At 44.0% G+C, this 23,804-nt stretch overlaps 1 protein-coding gene across 8 annotated transcripts in view; it reads left to right on the forward strand.

The window, feature by feature from the left end:
• Positions 1 to 23,804, forward strand: part of col6a3 (collagen, type VI, alpha 3) — a 55,870-nt gene that overhangs the window by 24,852 nt on the left and 7,214 nt on the right. For 4 of the 8 annotated variants that reach the window (XM_055015219.1, XM_055015220.1, XM_055015225.1 and 1 more), the window contains 44 exons: positions 13 to 612; positions 882 to 1,475; positions 1,725 to 2,324; positions 2,594 to 3,187; positions 3,437 to 4,036; positions 4,306 to 4,899; positions 5,149 to 5,748; positions 6,018 to 6,611; positions 6,861 to 7,460; positions 7,730 to 8,323; positions 8,568 to 9,167; positions 11,648 to 12,259; positions 12,409 to 13,032; positions 13,206 to 13,805; positions 13,922 to 14,533; positions 14,682 to 15,016; positions 15,517 to 15,595; positions 15,689 to 15,834; positions 15,924 to 16,016; positions 16,105 to 16,158; positions 16,337 to 16,408; positions 16,512 to 16,538; positions 16,626 to 16,670; positions 16,851 to 16,904; positions 17,006 to 17,068; positions 17,480 to 17,545; positions 17,690 to 17,743; positions 17,840 to 17,875; positions 18,022 to 18,084; positions 18,328 to 18,390; positions 18,473 to 18,535; positions 18,843 to 18,905; positions 19,347 to 19,397; positions 19,616 to 19,651; positions 19,767 to 19,829; positions 20,134 to 20,196; positions 20,497 to 20,529; positions 21,162 to 21,198; positions 21,325 to 21,336; positions 21,438 to 21,931; positions 22,038 to 22,140; positions 22,529 to 23,230; positions 23,378 to 23,480; positions 23,572 to 23,627. In XM_055015219.1, the coding sequence (XP_054871194.1) occupies positions 13 to 612; positions 882 to 1,475; positions 1,725 to 2,324; positions 2,594 to 3,187; positions 3,437 to 4,036; positions 4,306 to 4,899; positions 5,149 to 5,748; positions 6,018 to 6,611; positions 6,861 to 7,460; positions 7,730 to 8,323; positions 8,568 to 9,167; positions 11,648 to 12,259; positions 12,409 to 13,032; positions 13,206 to 13,805; positions 13,922 to 14,533; positions 14,682 to 15,016; positions 15,517 to 15,595; positions 15,689 to 15,834; positions 15,924 to 16,016; positions 16,105 to 16,158; positions 16,337 to 16,408; positions 16,512 to 16,538; positions 16,626 to 16,670; positions 16,851 to 16,904; positions 17,006 to 17,068; positions 17,480 to 17,545; positions 17,690 to 17,743; positions 17,840 to 17,875; positions 18,022 to 18,084; positions 18,328 to 18,390; positions 18,473 to 18,535; positions 18,843 to 18,905; positions 19,347 to 19,397; positions 19,616 to 19,651; positions 19,767 to 19,829; positions 20,134 to 20,196; positions 20,497 to 20,529; positions 21,162 to 21,198; positions 21,325 to 21,336; positions 21,438 to 21,931; positions 22,038 to 22,140; positions 22,529 to 23,230; positions 23,378 to 23,480; positions 23,572 to 23,627 (12,147 nt within the window). The remainder of the gene's footprint in view (positions 1 to 12; positions 613 to 881; positions 1,476 to 1,724; positions 2,325 to 2,593; positions 3,188 to 3,436; positions 4,037 to 4,305; positions 4,900 to 5,148; positions 5,749 to 6,017; positions 6,612 to 6,860; positions 7,461 to 7,729; positions 8,324 to 8,567; positions 9,168 to 11,647; positions 12,260 to 12,408; positions 13,033 to 13,205; positions 13,806 to 13,921; positions 14,534 to 14,681; positions 15,017 to 15,516; positions 15,596 to 15,688; positions 15,835 to 15,923; positions 16,017 to 16,104; positions 16,159 to 16,336; positions 16,409 to 16,511; positions 16,539 to 16,625; positions 16,671 to 16,850; positions 16,905 to 17,005; positions 17,069 to 17,479; positions 17,546 to 17,689; positions 17,744 to 17,839; positions 17,876 to 18,021; positions 18,085 to 18,327; positions 18,391 to 18,472; positions 18,536 to 18,842; positions 18,906 to 19,346; positions 19,398 to 19,615; positions 19,652 to 19,766; positions 19,830 to 20,133; positions 20,197 to 20,496; positions 20,530 to 21,161; positions 21,199 to 21,324; positions 21,337 to 21,437; positions 21,932 to 22,037; positions 22,141 to 22,528; positions 23,231 to 23,377; positions 23,481 to 23,571; positions 23,628 to 23,804) is intronic. The other 4 variants (XM_055015224.1, XM_055015223.1, XM_055015221.1 and 1 more) reach the window with 4 other exon arrangements.

Below are 23,804 nucleotides of genomic sequence, written 5' to 3' on the forward strand. Positions count from 1 at the left end.
TGTGCTCCCTAGTGGTGAGACAGCCAGCAGGAAAGGATGTGGTGTTCTTGCTGGATGGATCTGATGGTACCCGAAGTGGATTCCCAGCCATGCGAGACTTTGTCCAAAGAGTGGTAGAGACACTCAGTGTGGATGACAACAAAGACCGTGTCTCAGTGGTTCAGTACAGCAGAGACGTGCAGGTCCAGTTCTATCTGAACACGTACATGACAAAGGGCCAGATCCTTGACAGTGTCAGAGGCTTGAGGCACAAAGGCGGAAAACCCCTCAACACTGGAGCAGCTCTCCAGCACTTGAGGGATAACATCTTCACGGCCTCTGCCGGAAGCAGGCGCCTGGAAGGGGTGCCACAGATCCTGGTGCTGCTAGCTGGTGGCAAATCCTTTGACAGCGTTGATGCACCCGCCTCTGCTCTCAAACAGCTGGGTGTCTTGACCTTTGCAATTGGAACCAGAGGCTCTGACAGCAGAGAATTGCAGACGATATCCCACGACCCCAGCAGTGCTCTGTCTGTGTCTGAATTCACTGACCTTCCCAGTGTCCAACAGCAACTTCAGTCCTCCGTGGAGGCTGTGGTTATTGACGTCACTCCAGAATCACCAACTGTACTTGGTATGTCATCAAGCATGGGCTCCCGCTGGCCCGAACGGTTACTTGGCTTCTTTCACCTAGACCGAGGGAAAGAAATGTTGTGTGTTCCTCCTGTAGCCCCCCTGTGTGCTATTAATTCAAGAGAGGCGGCAGCGTGCTCTTCTACTGCGCTAAATGCAAGATGGCAGGGATAGGTGCCTGTAGCGAAAATAGCCCAGCAGTTGATAATTAACCCATGAGCGTAGTATGAAGGCAAGATTTTGATTTGCTGTCTTCCTGTCTTTTCCCAGTTGACACTGCCAAAAAGGATATCGTATTCCTTCTGGACGGTTCTGATGGCACAAGGAATGGCTTCCCTGCCATGCGTGACTTTGTTGAGAGAGTGGTGGAAAAACTCAGTGTGGGAGAAAACCGAGACCGTGTCTCTGTGGTCCAGTACAGCAGAGACGCAGAGGTCCACTTCTATCTGAACACACATAACAAGAGAGAGGATGTTGTGGATTCAGTCAGAGGGCTTAGACACAGAGGAGGAAGACCCCTCAACACCGGGGCAGCCCTCCAATACGTCAGGGACAACGTCTTTACAAACTCCTCCGGGAGTAGACGCCTGCAAGGTGTCCCGCAGATGCTGGTCCTGCTAACTGGGGGAAGGTCTGCTGACAGTGTAGACGCCCCAGCCTCTGCTCTCAAACAGCAGGGCGTCTTTGTGATTGGCATTGGAACTAGGACCTCTGACAGCAGAGAGCTGCAAAAGATATCACACGAGCCCAGTTACGCTCTATCTGTGTCTGAGTTCACCGACCTCCCCAATGTCCAAGAGCAGCTCTCCTCTGTAATGAGCACAGTGCTTGTGAGGGCCACGCCCATGACACCAACAGTGACCGGTAAGAAAGTGACCCCTTTTTACATTTAAACATCAGGGCAAGACGCCAATTTTTTGTTTTTCTTCTTTAAACTGAACTAGAGTGTATTTTACAATGTCCGGGTCAGACAGTGGCAAGTCTACAAAAGATTAGCGCCAGCATTAAGCCAGCAAGTTGCAGACGTTGAGGTTAGCTTTGATCACCTGACTTTTGACAGGGGAGACCTGTGAGTCATGAGCCTAAACATGTCCCAAATCTTGTGCTCCCTAGTGGTGAGACAGCCAGCAGGAAAGGATGTGGTGTTCTTGCTGGATGGATCTGATGGTACCCGAAGTGGATTCCCAGCCATGCGAGACTTTGTCCAAAGAGTGGTAGAGACACTCAGTGTGGATGACAACAAAGACCGTGTCTCAGTGGTTCAGTACAGCAGAGACGTGCAGGTCCAGTTCTATCTGAACACGTACATGACAAAGGGCCAGATCCTTGACAGTGTCAGAGGCTTGAGGCACAAAGGCGGAAGACCCCTCAACACTGGAGCAGCTCTCCAGCACTTGAGGGATAACATCTTCACGGCCTCTGCCGGAAGCAGGCGCCTGGAAGGGGTGCCACAGATCCTGGTGCTGCTAGCTGGTGGCAAATCCTTTGACAGCGTTGATGCACCCGCCTCTGCTCTCAAACAGCTGGGTGTCTTGATCTTTGCAATTGGAACCAGAGGCTCTGACAGCAGAGAATTGCAGAGGATATCCCACGACCCCAGCAGTGCTCTGTCTGTGTCTGAATTCACTGACCTTCCCAGTGTCCAACAGCAACTTCAGTCCTCCGTGGAGGCTGTGGTTATTGACGTCACTCCAGAATCACCAACTGTACTTGGTATGTCATCAAGCATGGGCTCCCGCTGGCCCGAACGGTTACTTGGCTTCTTTCACCTAGACTGAGGAAAAGAAATGTTGTGTGTTCCTCCTGTAGCCCCCCTGTGTGCTATTAATTCAAGAGAGGCGGCAGCGTGCTCTTCTACTGCGCTAAATGCAAGATGGCAGGGATAGGTGCCTGTAGCGAAAATAGCCCAGCAGTTGATAACTAGCCCATGAGCGTAGTTTGAAGGCAAGGTTTTGATTTGCTGTCTTCCTGTCTTTTCCCAGTTGACACTGCCAAAAAGGATATCGTATTCCTTCTGGACGGTTCTGATGGCACAAGGAATGGCTTCCCTGCCATGCGTGACTTTGTTGAGAGAGTGGTGGAAAAACTCAGTGTGGGAGAAAACCGAGACCGTGTCTCTGTGGTCCAGTACAGCAGAGACGCAGAGGTCCACTTCTATCTGAACACACATAACAAGAGAGAGGATGTTGTGGATTCGGTCAGAGGGCTTAGACACAGAGGAGGAAGACCCCTCAACACCGGGGAAGCCCTCCAATACGTCAGGGACAACGTCTTTACAAACTCCTCCGGGAGTAGACGCCTGCAAGGTGTCCCGCAGATGCTGGTCCTGCTAACTGGGGGAAGGTCTGCTGACAGTGTAGACGCCCCAGCCTCTGCTCTCAAACAGCAGGGCGTCTTTGTGATTGGCATTGGAACTAGGACCTCTGACAGCAGAGAGCTGCAAAAGATATCACACGAGCCCAGTTACGCTCTATCTGTGTCTGAGTTCACCGACCTCCCCAATGTCCAAGAGCAGCTCTCCTCTGTAATGAGCACAGTGCTTGTGAGGGCCACGCCCATGACACCAACAGTGACCGGTAAGAAAGTGACCCCTTTTTACATTTAAACATCAGGGCAAGACGCCAATTTTTTGTTTTTCTTCTTTAAACTGAACTAGAGTGTATTTTACAATGTCCGGGTCAGACAGTGGCAAGTCTACAAAAGATTAGCACCAGCATTAAGCCAGCAAGTTGCAGACGTTGAGGTTAGCTTTGATCACCTGACTTTTGACAGGGGAGACCTGTGAGTCATGAGCCTAAACATGTCCCAAATCTTGTGCTCCCTAGTGGTGAGACAGCCAGCAGGAAAGGATGTGGTGTTCTTGCTGGATGGATCTGATGGTACCCGAAGTGGATTCCCAGCCATGCGAGACTTTGTCCAAAGAGTGGTAGAGACACTCAGTGTGGATGACAACAAAGACCGTGTCTCAGTGGTTCAGTACAGCAGAGACGCGCAGGTCCAGTTCTATCTGAACACGTACACGACAAAGGGCCAGATCCTTGACAGTGTCAGAGGCTTGAGGCACAAAGGTGGAAGACCCCTCAACACTGGAGCAGCTCTCCAGCACTTGAGGGATAACATCTTCACGGCCTCTGCCGGAAGCAGGCGCCTGGAAGGGGTGCCACAGATCCTGGTGCTGCTAGCTGGTGGCAAATCCTTTGACAGCGTTGATGCACCCGCCTCTGCTCTCAAACAGCTGGGTGTCTTGATCTTTGCAATTGGAACCAGAGGATCTGACAGCAGAGAATTGCAGAGGATATCCCACGACCCCAGCAGTGCTCTGTCTGTGTCTGAATTCACTGACCTTCCCAGTGTCCAACAGCAACTTCAGTCCTCCGTGGAGGCTGTGGTTATTGACGTCACTCCAGAATCACCAACTGTACTTGGTATGTCATCAAGCATGGGCTCCCGCTGGCCCGAACGGTTACTTGGCTTCTTTCACCTAGACTGAGGGAAAGAAATGTTGTGTGTTCCTCCTGTAGCCCCCCTGTGTGCTATTAATTCAAGAGAGGCGGCAGCGTGCTCTTCTACTGCGCTAAATGCAAGATGGCAGGGATAGGTGCCTGTAGCGAAAATAGCCCAGCAGTTGATAACTAGCCCATGAGCGTAGTTTGAAGGCAAGGTTTTGATTTGCTGTCTTCCTGTCTTTTCCCAGTTGACACTTCCAAAAAGGATATCGTATTCCTTCTGGACGGTTCTGATGGCACAAGGAATGGCTTCCCTGCCATGCGTGACTTTGTTGAGAGAGTGGTGGAAAAACTCAGTGTGGGAGAAAACCGAGACCGTGTCTCTGTGGTCCAGTACAGCAGAGACGCAGAGGTCCACTTCTATCTGAACACATATAACAAGAGAGAGGATGTTGTGGATTCGGTCAGAGGGCTTAGACACAGAGGAGGAAGACCTCTCAACACCGGGGCAGCCCTCCAATATGTCAGGGACAACGTCTTTACAAACTCCTCCGGGAGTAGACGCCTGCAAGGTGTCCCGCAGATGCTGGTCCTGCTAACTGGGGGAAGGTCTGCTGACAGTGTAGACGCCCCAGCCTCTGCTCTCAAACAGCAGGGCGTCTTTGTGATTGGCATTGGAACTAGGACCTCTGACAGCAGAGAGCTGCAAAAGATATCACACGAGCCCAGTTACGCTCTATCTGTGTCTGAGTTCACCGACCTCCCCAATGTCCAAGAGCAGCTCTCCTCTGTAATGAGCACAGTGCTTGTGAGGGCCACACCCATGACACCAACAGTGACCGGTAAGAAAGTGACCCCTTTTTACATTTAAACATCAGGGCAAGACGCCAATTTTTTGTTTTTCTTCTTTAAACTGAACTAGAGTGTATTTTACAATGTCCGGGTCAGACAGTGGCAAGTCTACAAAAGATTAGCACCAGCATTAAGCCAGCAAGTTGCAGACGTTGAGGTTAGCTTTGATCACCTGACTTTTGACAGGGGAGACCTGTGAGTCATGAGCCTAAACATGTCCCAAATCTTGTGCTCCCTAGTGGTGAGACAGCCAGCAGGAAAGGATGTGGTGTTCTTGCTGGATGGATCTGATGGTACCCGAAGTGGATTCCCAGCCATGCGAGACTTTGTCCAAAGAGTGGTAGAGACACTCAGTGTGGATGACAACAAAGACCGTGTCTCAGTGGTTCAGTACAGCAGAGACGCGCAGGTCCAGTTCTATCTGAACACGTACACGACAAAGGGCCAGATCCTTGACAGTGTCAGAGGCTTGAGGCACAAAGGTGGAAGACCCCTCAACACTGGAGCAGCTCTCCAGCACTTGAGGGATAACATCTTCACGGCCTCTGCCGGAAGCAGGCGCCTGGAAGGGGTGCCACAGATCCTGGTGCTGCTAGCTGGTGGCAAATCCTTTGACAGCGTTGATGCACCCGCCTCTGCTCTCAAACAGCTGGGTGTCTTGACCTTTGCAATTGGAACCAGAGGCTCTGACAGCAGAGAATTGCAGACGATATCCCACAACCCCAGCAGTGCTCTGTCTGTGTCTGAATTCACTGACCTTCCCAGTGTCCAACAGCAACTTCAGTCCTCCGTGGAGGCTGTGGTTATTGACGTCACTCCAGAATCACCAACTGTACTTGGTATGTCATCAAGCATGGGCTCCCGCTGGCCCGAACGGTTACTTGGCTTCTTTCACCTAGACTGAGGGAAAGAAATGTTGTGTGTTCCTCCTGTAGCCCCCCTGTGTGCTATTAATTCAAGAGAGGCGGCAGCGTGCTCTTCTACTGCGCTAAATGCAAGATGGCAGGGATAGGTGCCTGTAGCGAAAATAGCCCAGCAGTTGATAACTAGCCCATGAGCGTAGTTTGAAGGCAAGGTTTTGATTTGCTGTCTTCCTGTCTTTTCCCAGTTGACACTGCCAAAAAGGATATCGTATTCCTTCTGGACGGTTCTGATGGCACAAGGAATGGCTTGCCTGCCTTGCGTGACTTTGTTGAGAGAGTGGTGGAAAAACTCAGTGTGGGAGAAAACCGAGACCGTGTCTCTGTGGTCCAGTACAGCAGAGACGCAGAGGTCCACTTCTATCTGAACACATATAACAAGAGAGAGGATGTTGTGGATTCGGTCAGAGGGCTTAGACACAGAGGAGGAAGACCCCTCAACACCGGGGCAGCCCTCCAATATGTCAGGGACAACGTCTTTACAAACTCCTCCGGGAGTAGACGCCTGCAAGGTGTCCCGCAGATGCTGGTCCTGCTAACTGGGGGAAGGTCTGCTGACAGTGTAGACGCCCCAGCCTCTGCTCTCAAACAGCAGGGCGTCTTTGTGATTGGCATTGGAACTAGGACCTCTGACAGCAGAGAGCTGCAAAAGATATCACACGAGCCCAGTTACGCTCTATCTGTGTCTGAGTTCACCGACCTCCCCAATGTCCAAGAGCAGCTCTCCTCTGTAATGAGCACAGTGCTTGTGAGGGCCACGCCCATGACACCAACAGTGACCGGTAAGAAAGTGACCCCTTTTTACATTTAAACATCAGGGCAAGACGCCAATTTTTTGTTTTTCTTCTTTAAACTGAACTAGAGTGTATTTTACAATGTCCGGGTCAGACAGTGGCAAGTCTACAAAAGATTAGCGCCAGCATTAAGCCAGCAAGTTGCAGACGTTGAGGTTAGCTTTGATCACCTGACTTTTGACAGGGGAGACCTGTGAGTCATGAGCCTAAACATGTCCCAAATCTTGTGCTCCCTAGTGGTGAGACAGCCAGCAGGAAAGGATGTGGTGTTCTTGCTGGATGGATCTGATGGTACCCGAAGTGGATTCCCAGCCATGCGAGACTTTGTCCAAAGAGTGGTAGAGACACTCAGTGTGGATGACAACAAAGACCGTGTCTCAGTGGTTCAGTACAGCAGAGACGCGCAGGTCCAGTTCTATCTGAACACGTACATGACAAAGGGCCAGATCCTTGACAGTGTCAGAGGCTTGAGGCACAAAGGCGGAAGACCCCTCAACACTGGAGCAGCTCTCCAGCACTTGAGGGATAACATCTTCACGGCCTCTGCCGGAAGCAGGCGCCTGGAAGGGGTGCCACAGATCCTGGTGCTGCTAGCTGGTGGCAAATCCTTTGACAGCGTTGATGCACCCGCCTCTGCTCTCAAACAGCTGGGTGTCTTGATCTTTGCAATTGGAACCAGAGGCTCTGACAGCAGAGAATTGCAGAGGATATCCCACGACCCCAGCAGTGCTCTGTCTGTGTCTGAATTCACTGACCTTCCCAGTGTCCAACAGCAACTTCAGTCCTCCGTGGAGGCTGTGGTTATTGACGTCACTCCAGAATCACCAACTGTACTTGGTATGTCATCAAGCATGGGCTCCCGCTGGCCCGAACGGTTACTTGGCTTCTTTCACCTAGACTGAGGGAAAGAAATGTTGTGTGTTCCTCCTGTAGCCCCCCTGTGTGCTATTAATTCAAGAGAGGCGGCAGCGTGCTCTTCTACTGCACTAAATGCAAGATGGCAGGGATAGGTGCCTGTAGCGAAAATAGCCCAGCAGTTGATAACTAGCCCATGAGCGTAGTTTGAAGGCAAGGTTTTGATTTGCTGTCTTCCTGTCTTTTCCCAGTTGACACTGCCAAAAAGGATATCGTATTCCTTCTGGACGGTTCTGATGGCACAAGGAATGGCTTCCCTGCCATGCGTGACTTTGTTGAGAGAGTGGTGGAAAAACTCAGTGTGGGAGAAAACCGAGACCGTGTCTCTGTGGTCCAGTACAGCAGAGACGCAGAGGTCCACTTCTATCTGAACACATATAACAAGAGAGAGGATGTTGTGGATTCGGTCAGAGGGCTTAGACACAGAGGAGGAAGACCCCTCAACATCGGGGCAGCCCTCCAGTATGTCAGGGACAACGTCTTTACAAACTCCTCTGGGAGTAGACGCCTGCAAGGTGTCCCGCAGATGCTGGTCCTGCTAACTGGGGGAAGGTCTGCTGACAGTGTAGACGCCCCAGCCTCTGCTCTCAAACAGCAGGGCGTCTTTGTGATTGGCATTGGAACGAGGACCTCTGACAGCAGAGAGCTGCAAAAGATATCACACGAGCCCAGTTACGCTCTATCTGTGTCTGAGTTCACCGACCTCCCCAATGTCCAAGAGCAGCTCTCCTCTGTAATGAGCACAGTGCTTGTGAGGGCCACGCCCATGACACCAACAGTGACCGGTAAGAAAGTGACCCCTTTTTACATTTAAACATCAGGGCACGACGCCAATTTTTTTTTCTTCTTTAAACAACTAGAGTGTATTTTACAATGTCCGGGTCAGACAGTGGCAAGTTTACAAAAGATTAGCGCCAGCATTAACACAGCAAGTTGCAGACGTTGAGGTTAGCTTTGATCACCTGACTTTTGACAGGGAAGACCTTTGATTCATGAGCCTAAACATGTCCCAAATCTTGTGCTCCGTAGTGGTGAGACAGCCAGCAGGAAAGGATGTGGTGTTCTTGCTGGATGGATCTGATGGTACCCGAAGTGGATTCCCAGCCATGCGAGACTTTGTCCAAAGAGTGGTAGACACACTCATTGTGGATGAAAACAAAGACCGTGTCTCAGTGGTTCAGTACAGCAGAGACGCACAGGTCCAGTTCTATCTGAACACGTACATGACAAAGGGCCAGATCCTTGACAGTGTCAGAGGCTTGAGGCACAAAGGCGGAAGACCCCTCAACACTGGAGCAGCTCTCCAGCACTTGAGGGATAACATCTTCACGGCCTCTGCCGGAAGCAGGCGCCTGGAAGGGGTGCCACAGATACTGGTGCTGCTAGCTGGTGGCAAATCCTTTGACCGTGTTGATGCACCCGCCTCTGCTCTTAAACAGCTGGGTGTCTTGACCTTTGCAATTGGAACCAGAGGCTCTGACAGCAGAGAATTGCAGATGATATCCCACGACCCCAGCAGTGCTCTGTCTGTGTCTGAATTCACTGACCTTCCCAGTGTCCAACAGCAACTTCAGTCCTCCGTGGAGGCTGTGGTTTCTGAAACCATAACTGAACTACCAGTTCTACCTGGTATGTTATCAACCACTGAATGGCATTGAATTGACCAATTTTGACCAATGTCTGCTGTATCTTTAAAATACTTTTTGTCAGATAATACACGTTTTGTACACTAACCAAAATGAAGTGCTGCCATTACTTGGCATCATGTATTTTCATGTTTTGTTCTAATGAACAAATTTACATGTCTTGGAAACTGCATTGCAGAACTTCAAAATTCATTCATGCATGTAGTCCAAAAATATATTTTTTGACAATTTTAAATTTGCTTCCATCATAACTAGATTTTTTACAATCGTAAAACGGTTTCGAATAATTCCTGTTTTTCCAGTGGTGTTCAAATTGCCAGCTTCAGTTAAGCCTTTTTCTTTCATTTCTACAATAGATTTCAGTGTTTCTCATTATTTCCTACCACTTCACTTACCTTCCTTTTGTTATTTTATTTAATTAATTTATCTGAACAACAACACTCTTCCATATCAACATTGCTCCTGCCCAGGAGCCCACAAAACATCTTCACTGACATGAAGATCAGGAAGGATTCACTGCAACGAAGGAAGGCACATCACACTAGGAGCAGTAACACAGACTCTTGGGGCTACGTAGTGTAATTTTTTTTGCGATGCAGTCTCTCTCAACCTGAACATCATATTCTATTTTGAATCTCTAAAACAGACTATGATACTTACAGTATTTGTATCATAACATTTGCGCATGACTTTGCCACTTTCTTCATTTTAAATTAGAAATGTATTGTAAATATTTTGCTGCTTGAAGGTTTTCAAGTGCAAACTCAGATGAGTCAGATTTCTTTGGCATAAAAAGCAGTTTGCACATCAAGACTCTTCAAACAAAGACATTCTTGATTCTCAGGATGGTCATGAATTTTGTTGCAACAAAGGAAACAACGCTCATCTCACAAGAAGACATAAGGATATCTTGACCCGCATTCTTTCCACTGCAAAGCGATCAATCTTTCTTTTGCGTTTCATTGATGCTCCTGATATAATTTTTTATCCTAACCATATTCTCTCTTTTGTCATAATTTTCTGTTATGTTCGTACAAAAGACATTCATTTTTCACACTAATTTCAGACTGCTGCAAACTATTTTGCACATTTGTCTGATGATGCCATGCTCACTATCATCAGGATGGCAGTTTTTCTACATTAAATCAGTATTCGGAATGATCTTCCTTCATTTTTAATTAATTTACGGAAATTTCATGTCTAAACAATGCACTAAATGGGGCACCCAGATAGCTCAACTGGTTGAGCAGGCGACACATGAACAAGGACTATAGTTCCTGACGCAGCGGCCTGGATTTGATTCCTGCTCACGGCCCTTTACTGCATCTCTTCCCCTCATTCTCCTCCCTACTTTCCTGTCTGCCTCTTCACTGACCTATCAAAAAGGCGACAAATATAACTTTTAAAAAAACTGCACTAAATGACAAGCATTCATAGTCAAAAAAGCTTTGGTCCAGGAAAATAAAAACACAAATACACAGTAATTCAAATATTGAAAATATTATCACCACCATATGAACATCTCTTACAACTGATGTTACAAAGTCACCTCTGACATCCAAGAAATAAAAGCTGTCTGCCAAAGAACTTGTATGCTGAGGACATGTTGTTGCAAAATAAACACACGTATAAAATGAAAAAAAATTTAAATAACTTATTATTGAAATGGTTCATAGCTTTCAGACATGTTTTAATGCATGATAATGACAAAACCAAACAGATAGAACCTGAGCCACACAACCTTCTCTTCACAAAGACAGGGCATAATACATGAAAGGCAAGACTCAAGCACAAAATTCATACATATGCAAAAGAAGAAACAAACAGATAGAGGAAAAGAGAAAACAAAAGAAGTTGAATCTATAGGAGGAGAAGATCCAAATCCAAAACATCTGGAATGAGACGCTGACAGCCAGGGAAGAGAAAAAGTTCCCAGGATGGTCAAACATAAAGAAACCTAAGTAAAGAGAGGACATGGAGAAGAAAACAAGAAGAGAGAGTGGGAGAAAAAAGAGAGAGAGATAGGCACACAGCTTGAACATTGATTTGTTTGAGGGGTAACAAAAAAATGCAAAGTTAGAGAGATGGTGTGGTTTTTAATGAGTTTACAGTCACCATGCCAGCAGAACAAACATAGACTACTCTAAGTACTAGGCTTAATAGAGTCATTCAGACTGAAACGTCTAAGTTTGTATTTAAAGTCCTGAACCAAGTCATACTGATGGATCTCAGGAAGGGAGCTTGGACGTTATATCAATGAAAGGAGGCACAACAGGAAAAGTCCCATCTTTTCCCTTCTATTAAATTTGGGGACAGATGTGCCTTGTTTCTGAGAGGCAATGCTATAAGAGTTATCAGACAATGATGTGCAGTTGCTTTTGCAAATTTCCTTTGACCTTTATTTTCATATTTTGATCACTTATGAAGCAAAGCATAATATTGTGTTTTCTCTTTCTTCTGCAGCGGAGTCACAGGGCCCCCGGAAAGATGTTGTTTTCCTCGTTGATGGATCTGATGGTGTTGGACGGGAATTTGCTATCATCCAGGAGTTTATCCGCCGAGTAGTCGAGAGTCTCAATGTGGGCGAGAATAAGATCCGGATTGGTGTGGTCCAGTATGGTGACTTTGCTCAGGCTGATATGTACCTGAACACGCATACAACTAAAGAAGGAATTTTGAATGGGATCAGGGAAATGAGCCAGCGAGGAGGAAGACAACGTAACCTGGGTCAAGCTTTGCAATTTGTCAGTCAGGATGTACTGACAGCAACACGGGGTAGCAGAAAGCAAGAGGGCGTACCGCAGTTTGTGATTGCCGTGTCCAGTGGCCCCTCTACAGATGATGTCAATCGTGCAGCGTCTTCCCTCAAACAATCTAGAGTTCTTCCTTTCAGCATTGGGACAAGAGATGTTAACCCCACAGAGCTGCGGGTGGTGTCATATGTACCCAATTTTGCCTTCACTGTAGATGACCTCCCTGGCCTGTACACAGTTCAAGAAAACTTAATCAACACTCTCACCGAGCTGTCAGATGATGACATTGCCAGGATGCGTCCAGAATTCCCAACTTATGACGGTTAATTGACTTAATTAAATTTTCTCTAAAAATATTTACAGTATTGATTTGACTTTCTCAGTTATACTGTATGTCCTGTATATCTATTAGGAACTTTATATTAAGTAATAATCCCACCTTGTTACTATGCTTGTATTCTTTATCAACAGAAATCCCACCAGTGCCTGCAGGAGGAGAAAAGAGGGATGTCGTATTTCTAATCGATGGCACAACCGCGATGCGTAGTGAGTTCAATTCCATCCGTGAAATGATAAGAAGAGTTGTGGAGAAGCTGGATATAGGATTGGACAAGGTCCGAGTTTCAGTGGTGCAGTACAGTGATGAACCAAAGACAGAATTTCTTCTGAATGAATTGTCCAGCAAAAATGAGGTACGCCAGGCTGTGATGAGGCTTCGAAGCAAAGGCGGTAATCGTCTAAACACTGGTCAGGCAATTGACTTTGTTGGCAGAAACATCTACCAGAGGGCAGCAGGAAGCCGCATTGAGGATGGTGTGCCTCAATTCCTCATTCTAGTTACAGGTGGCAAGTCTGCAGATGACGTATCTGCGCCAGCTGAACAACTGAAGAGAAACCAGGTTGCACCTCTTGCCATTGGTTCACGGAATGCAGACCCAGATGAATTGAGACAGATTTCTCTAAAACCAGAGCTTGCATATACAGTTGACAATTTCCAACAGCTTCCAAGAGTGGAGTCACAAATCATTGATTCAGTCAAAACAATTTCCACGGCTGATATCATCAGTAGCTATGTTCCTACTGTAGTGGACCAAGGTAAGACATGTTATACATTACAAAAGAATTTTCATTATGTGCTTTTTCACCATTTACTTTTTATGGCTGATGCTGTTGTAGTAATACAATAAAAATGCGTTTAGCTATATTATTTTGACAATATATTTCAAAATAAAGTGTGTCTCTTCCTCTTTGTTGTGCTTATTTTTCAGGAAACCTGGATCTTGGGAGAAAGGACATTATCTTTCTTATTGATGGCTCAGATAATACAGGTCCTGCTGGGATTGCTCATATCCGTGATTTCATCCTCAACATCATCCAACAACTTGATGTACAGCCTGATCAAGTGCGTGTGGCTGTTGTCCAGTATGCTGATAGAGTTAAAACAGAGTTCTCACTCAACTCACACAACAACAAGCCAGCTGTTATCTCTGCAATCAAAAGACTTCGTCAGATGGGTGGACGGTCATCAGAACTGGCTAATGCCATCGAGTACGTCATACAGAATGAGTTAAAACCTTCTGCTGGATTTCGTCCATCAGAGGCCTCCCAGCATCTTGTGGTTCTCACAGGTGGACGTTCTCCTCAAGATGTCTCCATCTATGGACCTCTGCTGAAGGGCTCTCGGGTGAACTGCATTGGTATTGGAGCGGGTGGGGCTGACACAAAACAGCTAAGCCAAATAACTACCACCCAAGAGGATGTCCTTCAGGTTCCTACATTCCCTGGCCTCAAAACTATAAAGGACAGGTTTATTGCCAGGTTGAGAGGGTCCATCACTGACATAATACCTCCAGATTATGATGGTCCTAGTAAGTTAAGCAAACATTTACACATACTGCAGATAATTAGCCTATGTTTTGATTCTAATCTGTCGTTTTTTAAAATAGATACATATTTAAATAAAATTCCTTTTCTCTTCTTATAGCTGAGGGCCTGCCCCCACCTAAAAAGGCTGACATAGTGTTTTTGGTGGATGGCTCCATTAATCTGGGACGAGACAACTTCAACGAAGTGATGTCATTTATCGCTAACCTGATTGATCTGTTCTTCACTGAGAGAGATGACCTACGGATCGGCCTGGCCCATTATGCTGCAGACGTGACTGACGCCTTTTTCCTCAACACTTACAAGAACAGGCAAGACATATTAAGTGCCATTGGTCGAGTTGAGTTCAAGGGTGGACGTACACTCAATACTGGTTCAGCCATTCGGCATGTTCAAGATGTTCACTTCACCAGAGGTAAAGGCAGTAGGATTGATGAGGGCACTCCTCAGGTCCTTATTGCTATAACTGGAGGACGTTCATTTGATGACAGCAAAACAGCCGCCCTTGGTTTGAAGAATAAAGGTGTGAGAATCTTTGCTGTGGGAGTGGGGAACATTCAGGATGAGTTGGAAAACCTGGCAAGTGAGTCCACCACTGTGGCTCGAGCAAGCACCTTTCAGGAACTTTCAGAGCTCAATGAACAAATCCTAGAGACTCTGGATGATGAAGTTAAGGGAAAGCTATGTGTTGGTGTACAAGAAGTACCTAAAAGTAAGAACAATAATATTATTCTTTTCTTGTTAATTGACTTTATAGCCAACCCGTTTTACATTTAATTTGCTACTAGAAATCAAATGTTAAAGCTTTAAGATGCCTTCTGTGCTTTAAGTAAAGAGATGCTCACTTTTACATTTTACAGCCTGCAACATAGAGGTGTTGGTAGGCTTTGATGTGTCTGCCCAGAACATCTTCAGTGCTCAGACCAACCTCCAGAGCAAGATGGGTGCCATTCTGCGCAGGATTTCCAAAATGGCACCTATCAGTTGCTCAGCTGGACAGATTCCTTCTATCCAAGTGGGCATGCTGGCCATGGATTCTGCCTCTGAGCCTGTCCAGCTAGACTTCACGGACAATGCTGATGAGCTGTTTGAGGCTTTCAGAGCTCTGCGGAGTCGAGGCCCCTTTGTCCTTAATGGCAAGACCATCTCAGCTTACACCAACAGATTAAAAATACGACAGGACAGCACGGTCAAGGTTGGTTACTGAAACTGTTTAAACTAGAGATGTCCCAAGCCAAACCTAAGAAGTAACGACAGTTATAGGCATGTTTTAGTATCTGCTATGTTAGTCTAAATTTGGCCTGGTTGATTTGTTTCTGTAGTCCCACCAGAGTGATACGTCTCTACAGCATGTTATGTCAATTTCAGCAGTTACCTTATTCAATTAATATTTCATGTAAACATCACTATTGGAGCTGATCTCTTAACTTGCAAATCCTCAGTATTTGGAGCATGTAGCTCTTCAAACGAAACGTAGCAAATTGTATCATCTACAGCTCATTGTGTCAGATGTATATTTTAATCAGCATTTAGTTAAAAATATGGTATTGGCACATACCCAATTTTAAAGGGCCATGAGGACAGGGGCCTGACAAACTGGACTGAGACATCCCTAGTTCAAACTTAACAATGAAACGCAGTAAAATGGAAGAAAATGTGAAATTGAATTGTGTTTTTTCCCCTTGACCAATGAAGGTTGTCATTCATTTGACTGATGGTCTTGATGCCCCGTATGCTGAAATGAAAAGACGAGTTGAGGAACTTCGGCTGTCAGGTAAAAAGATGATATAGTGATACTCAAACATCTGTGAAATTAAAACAACATAACATTCTGAGGTAATTAATGAGGGTCACTCTTGCACAACAGGAGTGAACACTTTTATCCTTGTTGGGCTGGAGCGGGTGCCCAAATTTGAAGAGGCTTTGCTGCTAGAATTTGGTCGTGGCTTCAGGTACACCAGACCCTTACGACTCAATATCATGGACTTGGACTATGAGCTTTTGGAAGAACTGGTGAGTGCTAATGAGTCATATTGAAAACATAAATCCTTAAATAATCTTTTCCACAAACTACTTGAACTATGCTTGATTTTGTTGCATAGGACAATATTGCAGAAAGGGAGTGCTGTAAAGTGCCATGCAAATGTACTGGCACCAGAGGAGACAGAGGAGCAGTTGGACTTCCAGGGTCTAAGGTAAAAAAAAAAAAAAAAACACTTTTCTTTTTAATTTTTTAAAATATATTTTTAGTACAAACTAACGTTTTGTTGTTTTATTTTTCAGGGTGGTCCAGGATTACCAGGAAGCCAAGGACATCCTGGAGATGAGGGTGGACCTGTAAGTTTGACTGTCTTGTTTTGTCTGTGCTTCCAGTGTGGACCTTGCTGTAAACTGTCCTGATGTCGAATTGTTGATCAAATGTTTTTAGTTTCCCATCTTTTTGTGTTCTCCAGTCCAATTTCATCCCTTCTCTATTTTGTTAATGTATTTTATCATCTTTATTCTGCAATTACAGGGAGAGAGAGGTCCTCCTGGTGTTAATGGAACTCAGGGTTTCCAGGGATGTCCTGGACAGAGAGGTGTCAAGGTAAAGACTTCGATATAAACTTTGTCATTCAACTTGTTGCAAAATGATAATATTGTTTTTTTTATACAGTATAATGGTGTCACATTCTCCTTCTTCTGTTCAGGGCTCTCGAGGGTACTCAGGTGAAAAGGTGAGAGTTTTTCTTTTTCAAAGTAGATAAAGCTGTTGGAAAAAAGACTGACCAACAATAACCTAACCAAATGTTACCTTGTTGTAGGGTGAATTTGGAGAAATCGGGCTTGATGGCATCAATGGAGAAGAGGTAAGTGTGTCTTTATTTGATTTTGTCTTTCAGTCCATACGTTGCATATGTAACACATCATACAGAATCATAATGATCACTCCATGTCTTTAGCTGTCTGACAAATGAGTCCTACCAATGTGAGCCTGCTTTGTTTTCTGCTAATTGTGGGGTTTAATGGCATCTTTGATATGTTTTTAGGGCAAAAGTGGAGTGGCTGGGCCCCAAGGAGACAGAGGAAACCCTGGAAGAAGAGTGAGTGACTGAATGCTATTTTGGTGTTTTGTTGCCATTTTTTTAAACTTATAAATGATCAGTACTGATAAAAGTTTTTAATTGCCGTTGTTTGCTTTTAGGGTCCTAAAGGTGCCAAAGGACAAGCAGGAGACATTGGAGACATGGGAATCAGAGGAGACCCTGTTAGTATTTTGTGGCTGGCTATAGTATCATTTGTCATTATTCACTGCATATTTATAGAGTGAAATTATGTTTGTCAATATGCTTTGACAGTGTTGTAGTGAAAGTCAGAGAAGAGGGCACTATTAATTTAACTGAATTTTCAGACCAGATCACACTAAGTCATTAAGTTATGTTCATTTATTTCTAAAGGATCATTGTTCTGAAACCCTTAAGCTAATCTGTCAGCAGCGGTCAGCACAAAAATTTTTTGGGTCTGATTATTTATTATGTGATTGTCTCTCCTTCAGCCTGAAATTCTCTCAAGGAATAAGTGCAAAAATAGGAACAGTTTTAGTTTAATTTTCTTAGGCAGTTGTGTTTTGATGTGTTTCAATTCAGCAGAAATTGAAAAAGTGATATCTGTTGAATAGGGAACAAGTGGACAAGATAACAATCGTGCAGGGCCTAAAGGAGACCCCGGTGATGCCGGACCAGTGGTAATGTCCTAAACTCATTCTGTTGCCACAGAGAAAAAAAATCTACTGCTGAACACACATTGTTCTTTTACAAGTTTGATGTTGCAGTTTTCTTATGTGTTTGTTTAGCCTGGTGTCACTGGTGTATCTTTTGTAAAATTATAGGGAGAGCCCGGAGAAGATGGAAATAAGGGAGGTCCTGGTGAAGTTGGAAGAAGGGTAAACAATAATGCCATATGATCCTTATCTTTTCCAAATATTTACTTGCCACTACTTTTTGTTAACTAACTCTAATTCCAACTCTTATTTCTTTAGGGAGCCAATGGCAGAAGAGGTGCACCTGGGCAGGCTGTACGTCCCTTTTCGGAGTTACTTACAGTGTTTAATACTTACTGCAATAACTTTTCCCTTTCTGGAGTTAACTTAGTGTTTAATACTTACTGCAATAACTTTTATATTGGCAGTTACATTAACATTTTATTTGCTTGCATGATAAGGGAAATCCTGGAAGGCCAGGAGCTAATGGTGTGCAGGGAGAGCCTGGTATTGGAGGATCTCGAGTAAGTTTGTCACTCTTTTCACACTATTTGGCAAATCATTTACTCTACAAGTACACCTGCCAAAACATGTCTCATAGCAAATGCTGTCATAGGACTTTTAATAGTTTACTTGGCTGCAGTAGTTACATGACAAATTATTTTTGACTGGATTGTCACTGCTGTATTTATATATCCATTAATGTGACTTCATCTATTAAGTGAAAAAATTGGTACGTAATGGATGTCTGGTTTGTCTTTTTCAAGGGTCCATCTGGACCAAATGGTGCACCAGGACCCAGAGGAGAAGATGGGAACCCTGGACCGAGGGTGAGTGTAGCTAATAGGTGAAGTTTTCTATCTTGATTACATTCTAAACGTAACTCTAATGTGTTGACATTTTACCGTCCAGGGTCCCGGAGGAAGCCCAGGCCCCGGTGGAGAGAAGGGTAGAAGAGGAACACTTGGTCGCAAGGTACTGAATGTGGTATAATTTGGTGTGGCTTCCATCACAGGGTTGTTTCATTTCAAAACACAATGGGTTTAGCCAAGCTCTCTCACATTACTGGACACATGTAATCTATATGAGCAAACAGGAAAGTACTGTAAGAAAACATTAGGTTCCTGTTGCAAAAAAGGCATATGAACCTAATTAAATCTACAGAGACTGACCTAATAGCATAAGGGCATATTTCACACTTATGTTAAAGCTTTCAAATTCTCTGAAACGAGTTCTGTCCCTGTCTCGTTCTCTATATCTGTTTATCTCTGTGCCGTTGTAGGGAGAGCCAGGAGACCCAGGACCTAAGGGTGTTGTTGGACCCCTTGGACCCCGTGGAGAGCCAGTAAGAATGAAATGACCTATCTTTTTATTATCGTATTTGCATCATCACTGAATGTAAGATTGTGGAAAATGAACAAAATAAACACTTTTTCACAGATAAAAATATCAGACTTGCATGCTGTAGTCAAACTGCTTAGAAGACTATTATATAATTGTGAGGCACTGTTTTGACAGCAGAACTTAAGACTTGCTACTAAGACTGGGCTCCAAGTCTCAAAAGCAATTTCTTTCCTTCACTGTTATGATTTATGTCACTGTGGCTTTTGTATCTAAGAAAGTACATGGTGTGGTTTCAATTACAGTACTGACAGTTCTGCTGAGGATTTTCTTATTTTATGTGTTTGAATGGTATTATAACATTATATAGTACCACATAATAGTGCATATAATGTTATGTTGGGAAAAAGGTCAAAATCTATTTTTTTTCTTGTCTTCCTTTTAGGGTGAAGATGGTAGAGATGGGTTTGGTGTTGCAGGGCCTAGAGGAAGAAAGGCAAGTTATTTTTGATGCCTTTTAAATGGTAAACTAAAAGTGTGCCTTAATTAAAGACATCAAAGTCCTTTCCTACACACACTCCATGTGTAATTTTGAATAAAGCTATAAAGAGGGTGATGGTTCTTGTGCATTTTATGTTAGAAATATCAGTAAACCCCTTTTACATTGGGATAGTTATGAATATAATAATACTTTGCATAAATTATTCTTTACAGGGTGACGAGGGATTCCCAGGATTCCCGGGACCCAAGGTAACAGAACACACTTTTACAGTGATATTTTACCCTGGGGTTGCAATATAAAGGATTGTGTTAAATGCTCAACTGATTAGGCCTGCATTTTGATGATCATGATCCATCATTTCAGGGAGCAGCTGGGGATCCCGGCACCCAGGGCGGACCTGGACCCAGAGGAAATCGTGGACAGAGAGTAAGTTTTAAGTCTGCAGTCAGATTAAGAAAAATTGCTATACACACATAATATGCTACACAGCAAATGCTGAGAAAACAAAGCTTGTTCCAGAACTTTACTGCACACATATGTTTGGTGTGATACACTAGAAGACTGGTTTTGAAGTTTTGGTTCTAATATATAGCATGCATTCTTGGCAATGAATGAATTGCATGCACATTAGTGTCTTTTCTGTCTTTGAAGAGAGAGCTCTGTTTCAAACTACTGACAGCTGAATTGCTTTCAAAGTGAATTCTTTTAGCTCATTCGTAATTCTTTCTAGGGTGTCTCTGGGAGTATCGGTACACCCGGACAGAAGGGAGAAGTTGGATATCCTGGACCATATGTAAGCACAAAATTCAAAACTTTGCTTACAAGTTCTTTAAATCTCATCCAAATGGCACCACAGCAGAAAAAAATGGATTTATGATTTCCAATATATAGTGTCTTGACTGGGCTGTTGCTTGTGTCTTGTGATAGATTTGAAACTTTTGAGACTGCAAACTGCATTATTATTAAATTTGTCACATGATCTAAGAAAATATGTATGCTGCATAGTTTAAGCAGTACAAAATAAGTGTTTTGTACAGAAGGATGTTCCTCCATCTTTTTTCAGCTGTTAATGGAATTGTTTTTGCTGCCATAGGGTGTCAAAGGACCAAGGGGACCAGGTGCTGTGGTACGTGTTCCTTTATTAGAATACATTGTATTGAATGATAGTGCAAAACTCATTTTGCTGATGTCTCACTATAACAATACTACATTTTTAAGGTCCCTCTCCTGCCACTGTTTAAACCCCTAAAAGCTCAACTGTGATAATCAAAAGTACACATTTACAAGTTTCTTCCATGACAATATTTCCTTTTTACTTCAACATGGATAATGTCTAACTACACAAGTTTGACCCCTTACTATGGGCCAGTCAACAAATCTACAAATTGGTGCCCTGCCTCAATCTTCACCCACCCCTCCTCACTTGCTGCAGTCCAAGCACAGCTGCTAACCTACAACTCTGTTCAAACGTTGTAAAACTTCTCAGCATTGCACAAGGCAATGTGTAACATTTGAGTAATTCAGCCATGCATGTTAAAACAAAACAACTAATTTTAAGGAAGCACAAAGATTAAGCCAGCAAGTTGGCATATTTGGTTTCCTTAGGTTTGTTATGTATGAAACCCTGGCTGTCTGCATCTGTGTTTTTAAGATTGTCATCAGTATACTTAAGTCTCTAAGTGCAAATGTTTAGCATAAAAAACATCATATGGACAGGTTAACTGGGTAAAAAACTTTAATATCTCTTTGTCCCCTCAGCAATGTGACCTGGTCAAGAAGATCAGAGACAACTGCCGTAAGTGTAATTAATAACTTTCATGTCTTTCGATGTCATTTCACAATTTTTACAAGTAATGATGTTCATGTATTGTGTGCTACGAAAATGTCTTACCATGTTTTTTTTTAAAATTTTCTTTACCAGCTTGCTGTTATGGTAAGTACCAAATTAGTTTGCATTGAACAATACCTCTTGAATGTGTATGTATGATATCTACTACTATATAGAAAATAAATCTTCTATGTGCACACCATTAGGTCAGCAGGAATGCCCGCTTTACCCCACTGAGTTGGCCTTTGCCCTGGACGCCTCTCAAGGCCTTGGCCGTCCAGCCTTCAACAACATGCGTGACACCGTCCTGCGCCTAGTCAAAGACATTACCATTGCAGAGAGTAACTGTCCAAGAGGAGCTCGTGTTGCTTTGACCTTATACAACAGTGAAGTGACCACAGAGGTCCGCTTTGCAGATGCAATAAAGAAGCGTGCCCTGGTCGATCGCATTGAAGGACTACAGATCCCACAGACAAGAAAGCCACGTAACTTGGAAACAGCCATGAGCTTTGTGGCCCAGAACACCTTCAAAAGAGTGCGGAGTGGTTTCCTCATGAGGAAGGTGGCCATCTTCTTTGTTGGTGATCAAGTCGGTCAGGCCCAAGGAATTACTAATGCAGCTCTCCGCCTCCATGATGCTGGAATCGCCACTCTATTACTGGTCCCCCGTGAGGACAGAGCACTCAGCAGAGCAGTGCAGGTAAAACAACACAAAATTGATATCTAAAAATGAAACTTCATCTTAATGGCCAGTGAAAAACATATAATGTATTTTCAACAATTTTTCACTTCCTTTTTTGCACCAGGTCAACAACACAGCACTGGCCCAAGTAATAGTCATTCCAGGCCCTGGAAGTTCACAGTACAATTCAGTCATCCAAAAAGTTATGAACTGCCATGTCTGCCTAGGTAAGAGATCAGTTTGTTTAAAATCATATTGAAGTCATATGTAAAGCTTATTGTTTTTCCTTCATTGACTTTTATCCAGATTTGTTGTCTCAAAGACCCCAAAATTATTTATGCCCTTTTGTGAGATGATTTGATTTCTGTTAAGAAAATTCTGCAAATTGAGAAATTGGGGACTTTTGCATTATTCATCCTTTATGTGTTTCTTAAACATGACTTCAGATGCATTGTCAGACTTTGAATTTTTAGTAAAAAAAATAATTAAAATGGGATTTAATCATAATTTTGAAGCATTTTTCAAAGACACAACATCTTAAGCAAGCAAGCTGATGCATCTCATTGCATCTTTTGCTGATGTGATAATATTATATTTTGTGTTTTGCTTTTTTAGATACCTGTTCCCCAGACCAAATGTGTGACTATGTCCCCCCCTCGGGCATCCGAGATAGAAGGTCTTCCACCTCAGACGTGGACATCGACATGGCTTTTGTCATGGACAGCTCTGAGTCTACCTACCCAACAGTCTTTGCTGAGATTAAACGCTACATAGCTCACATAGTGGAGCGGCTTCATGTGTCTTCAAATCCCACATCTTCTGTTCACCATGCTAGAGTGTCTGTGATCCAACAAGCACCTTACGAGTTCCTCTACAACAAGACCGGCTCTCCTATCCACGTGGACATTGGCCTGACTGAGCACCACTCATCTAAGGATATTGTCAAATTCCTGCTGGAGAAGACCCCACAATTAGAGGGCGGCCGTGCACTGGGAGCAGCTATTGAATCAACAGTGGAACATGTGTTTGAGAAAGCACCTCTGCAACGTGACAAGAAGGTCCTCATGCTCTTTGTGACAGGAAGTGTTGAAGAAGAAGAGGATCAACTGGTGCGTATTGCCACTGAGGTTAAGTGCAGAGGCTACTTCCTGATCATTTTTGCTGTGGGTGAAACTTTGAGTGCTACAGATGCTCGCGTCTTGTCACGAATGGTCAGTGAGCCTTCAGACGTCTTCTTGAAGCGGCTGGACAGCATCTCACACTTTTATGACAGACACATCCAAACCTTTGGCCAATTGCTGCCCAAGTATATCAGCAGTAAGTTCATGATAGATATAAATTCCAGTCATCAAATTTCAATCCATTTTTGTTCTTCTATATGTAATATTTTGGAATCAGTGCAAATAATTCTTTCAGTCTAATAAAGTCGTTTGTTGGTTTGGTTTGTGTTATTTTGCTTTTCAGTTGAAAATGCTTTCTACATGTCTCCTGAAGTCTCCAAAAACTGCAAGTGGTTTCAGAGTGACCAGCCACTAAAAAACCCCTTTACATCATCACAGCAACATGAGTAAGTTGGGGTATTTTCCTTTACACTATTTTATTATCAGTTTCTTAAACACATTAGTGGTTTTATTCACAATCGATTCGTACATTTATAGGAAGAATCAGAAACATCATGAAATTCATCAAGCAGTTCATCAAAGAAAGCACAAAGGTAAGATTGTGAGACTACACAATGGCAATTGAGTACACAACTGCCATTTTGCTCACTGTGAGTGATGCATAGTATAATCTACTACTAACACTGGTGACATATGAATTAGCGATTAGTATGCATTCTTCAGATTCATTGAACTCTTCACAAAAGATATACAAATGCAAAATATATGGC

This window comes from Amphiprion ocellaris, chromosome 11 (genome assembly GCF_022539595.1).
Source record: "Amphiprion ocellaris isolate individual 3 ecotype Okinawa chromosome 11, ASM2253959v1, whole genome shotgun sequence".
Classification (NCBI taxonomy): Eukaryota; Metazoa; Chordata; class Actinopteri; family Pomacentridae; genus Amphiprion; species Amphiprion ocellaris.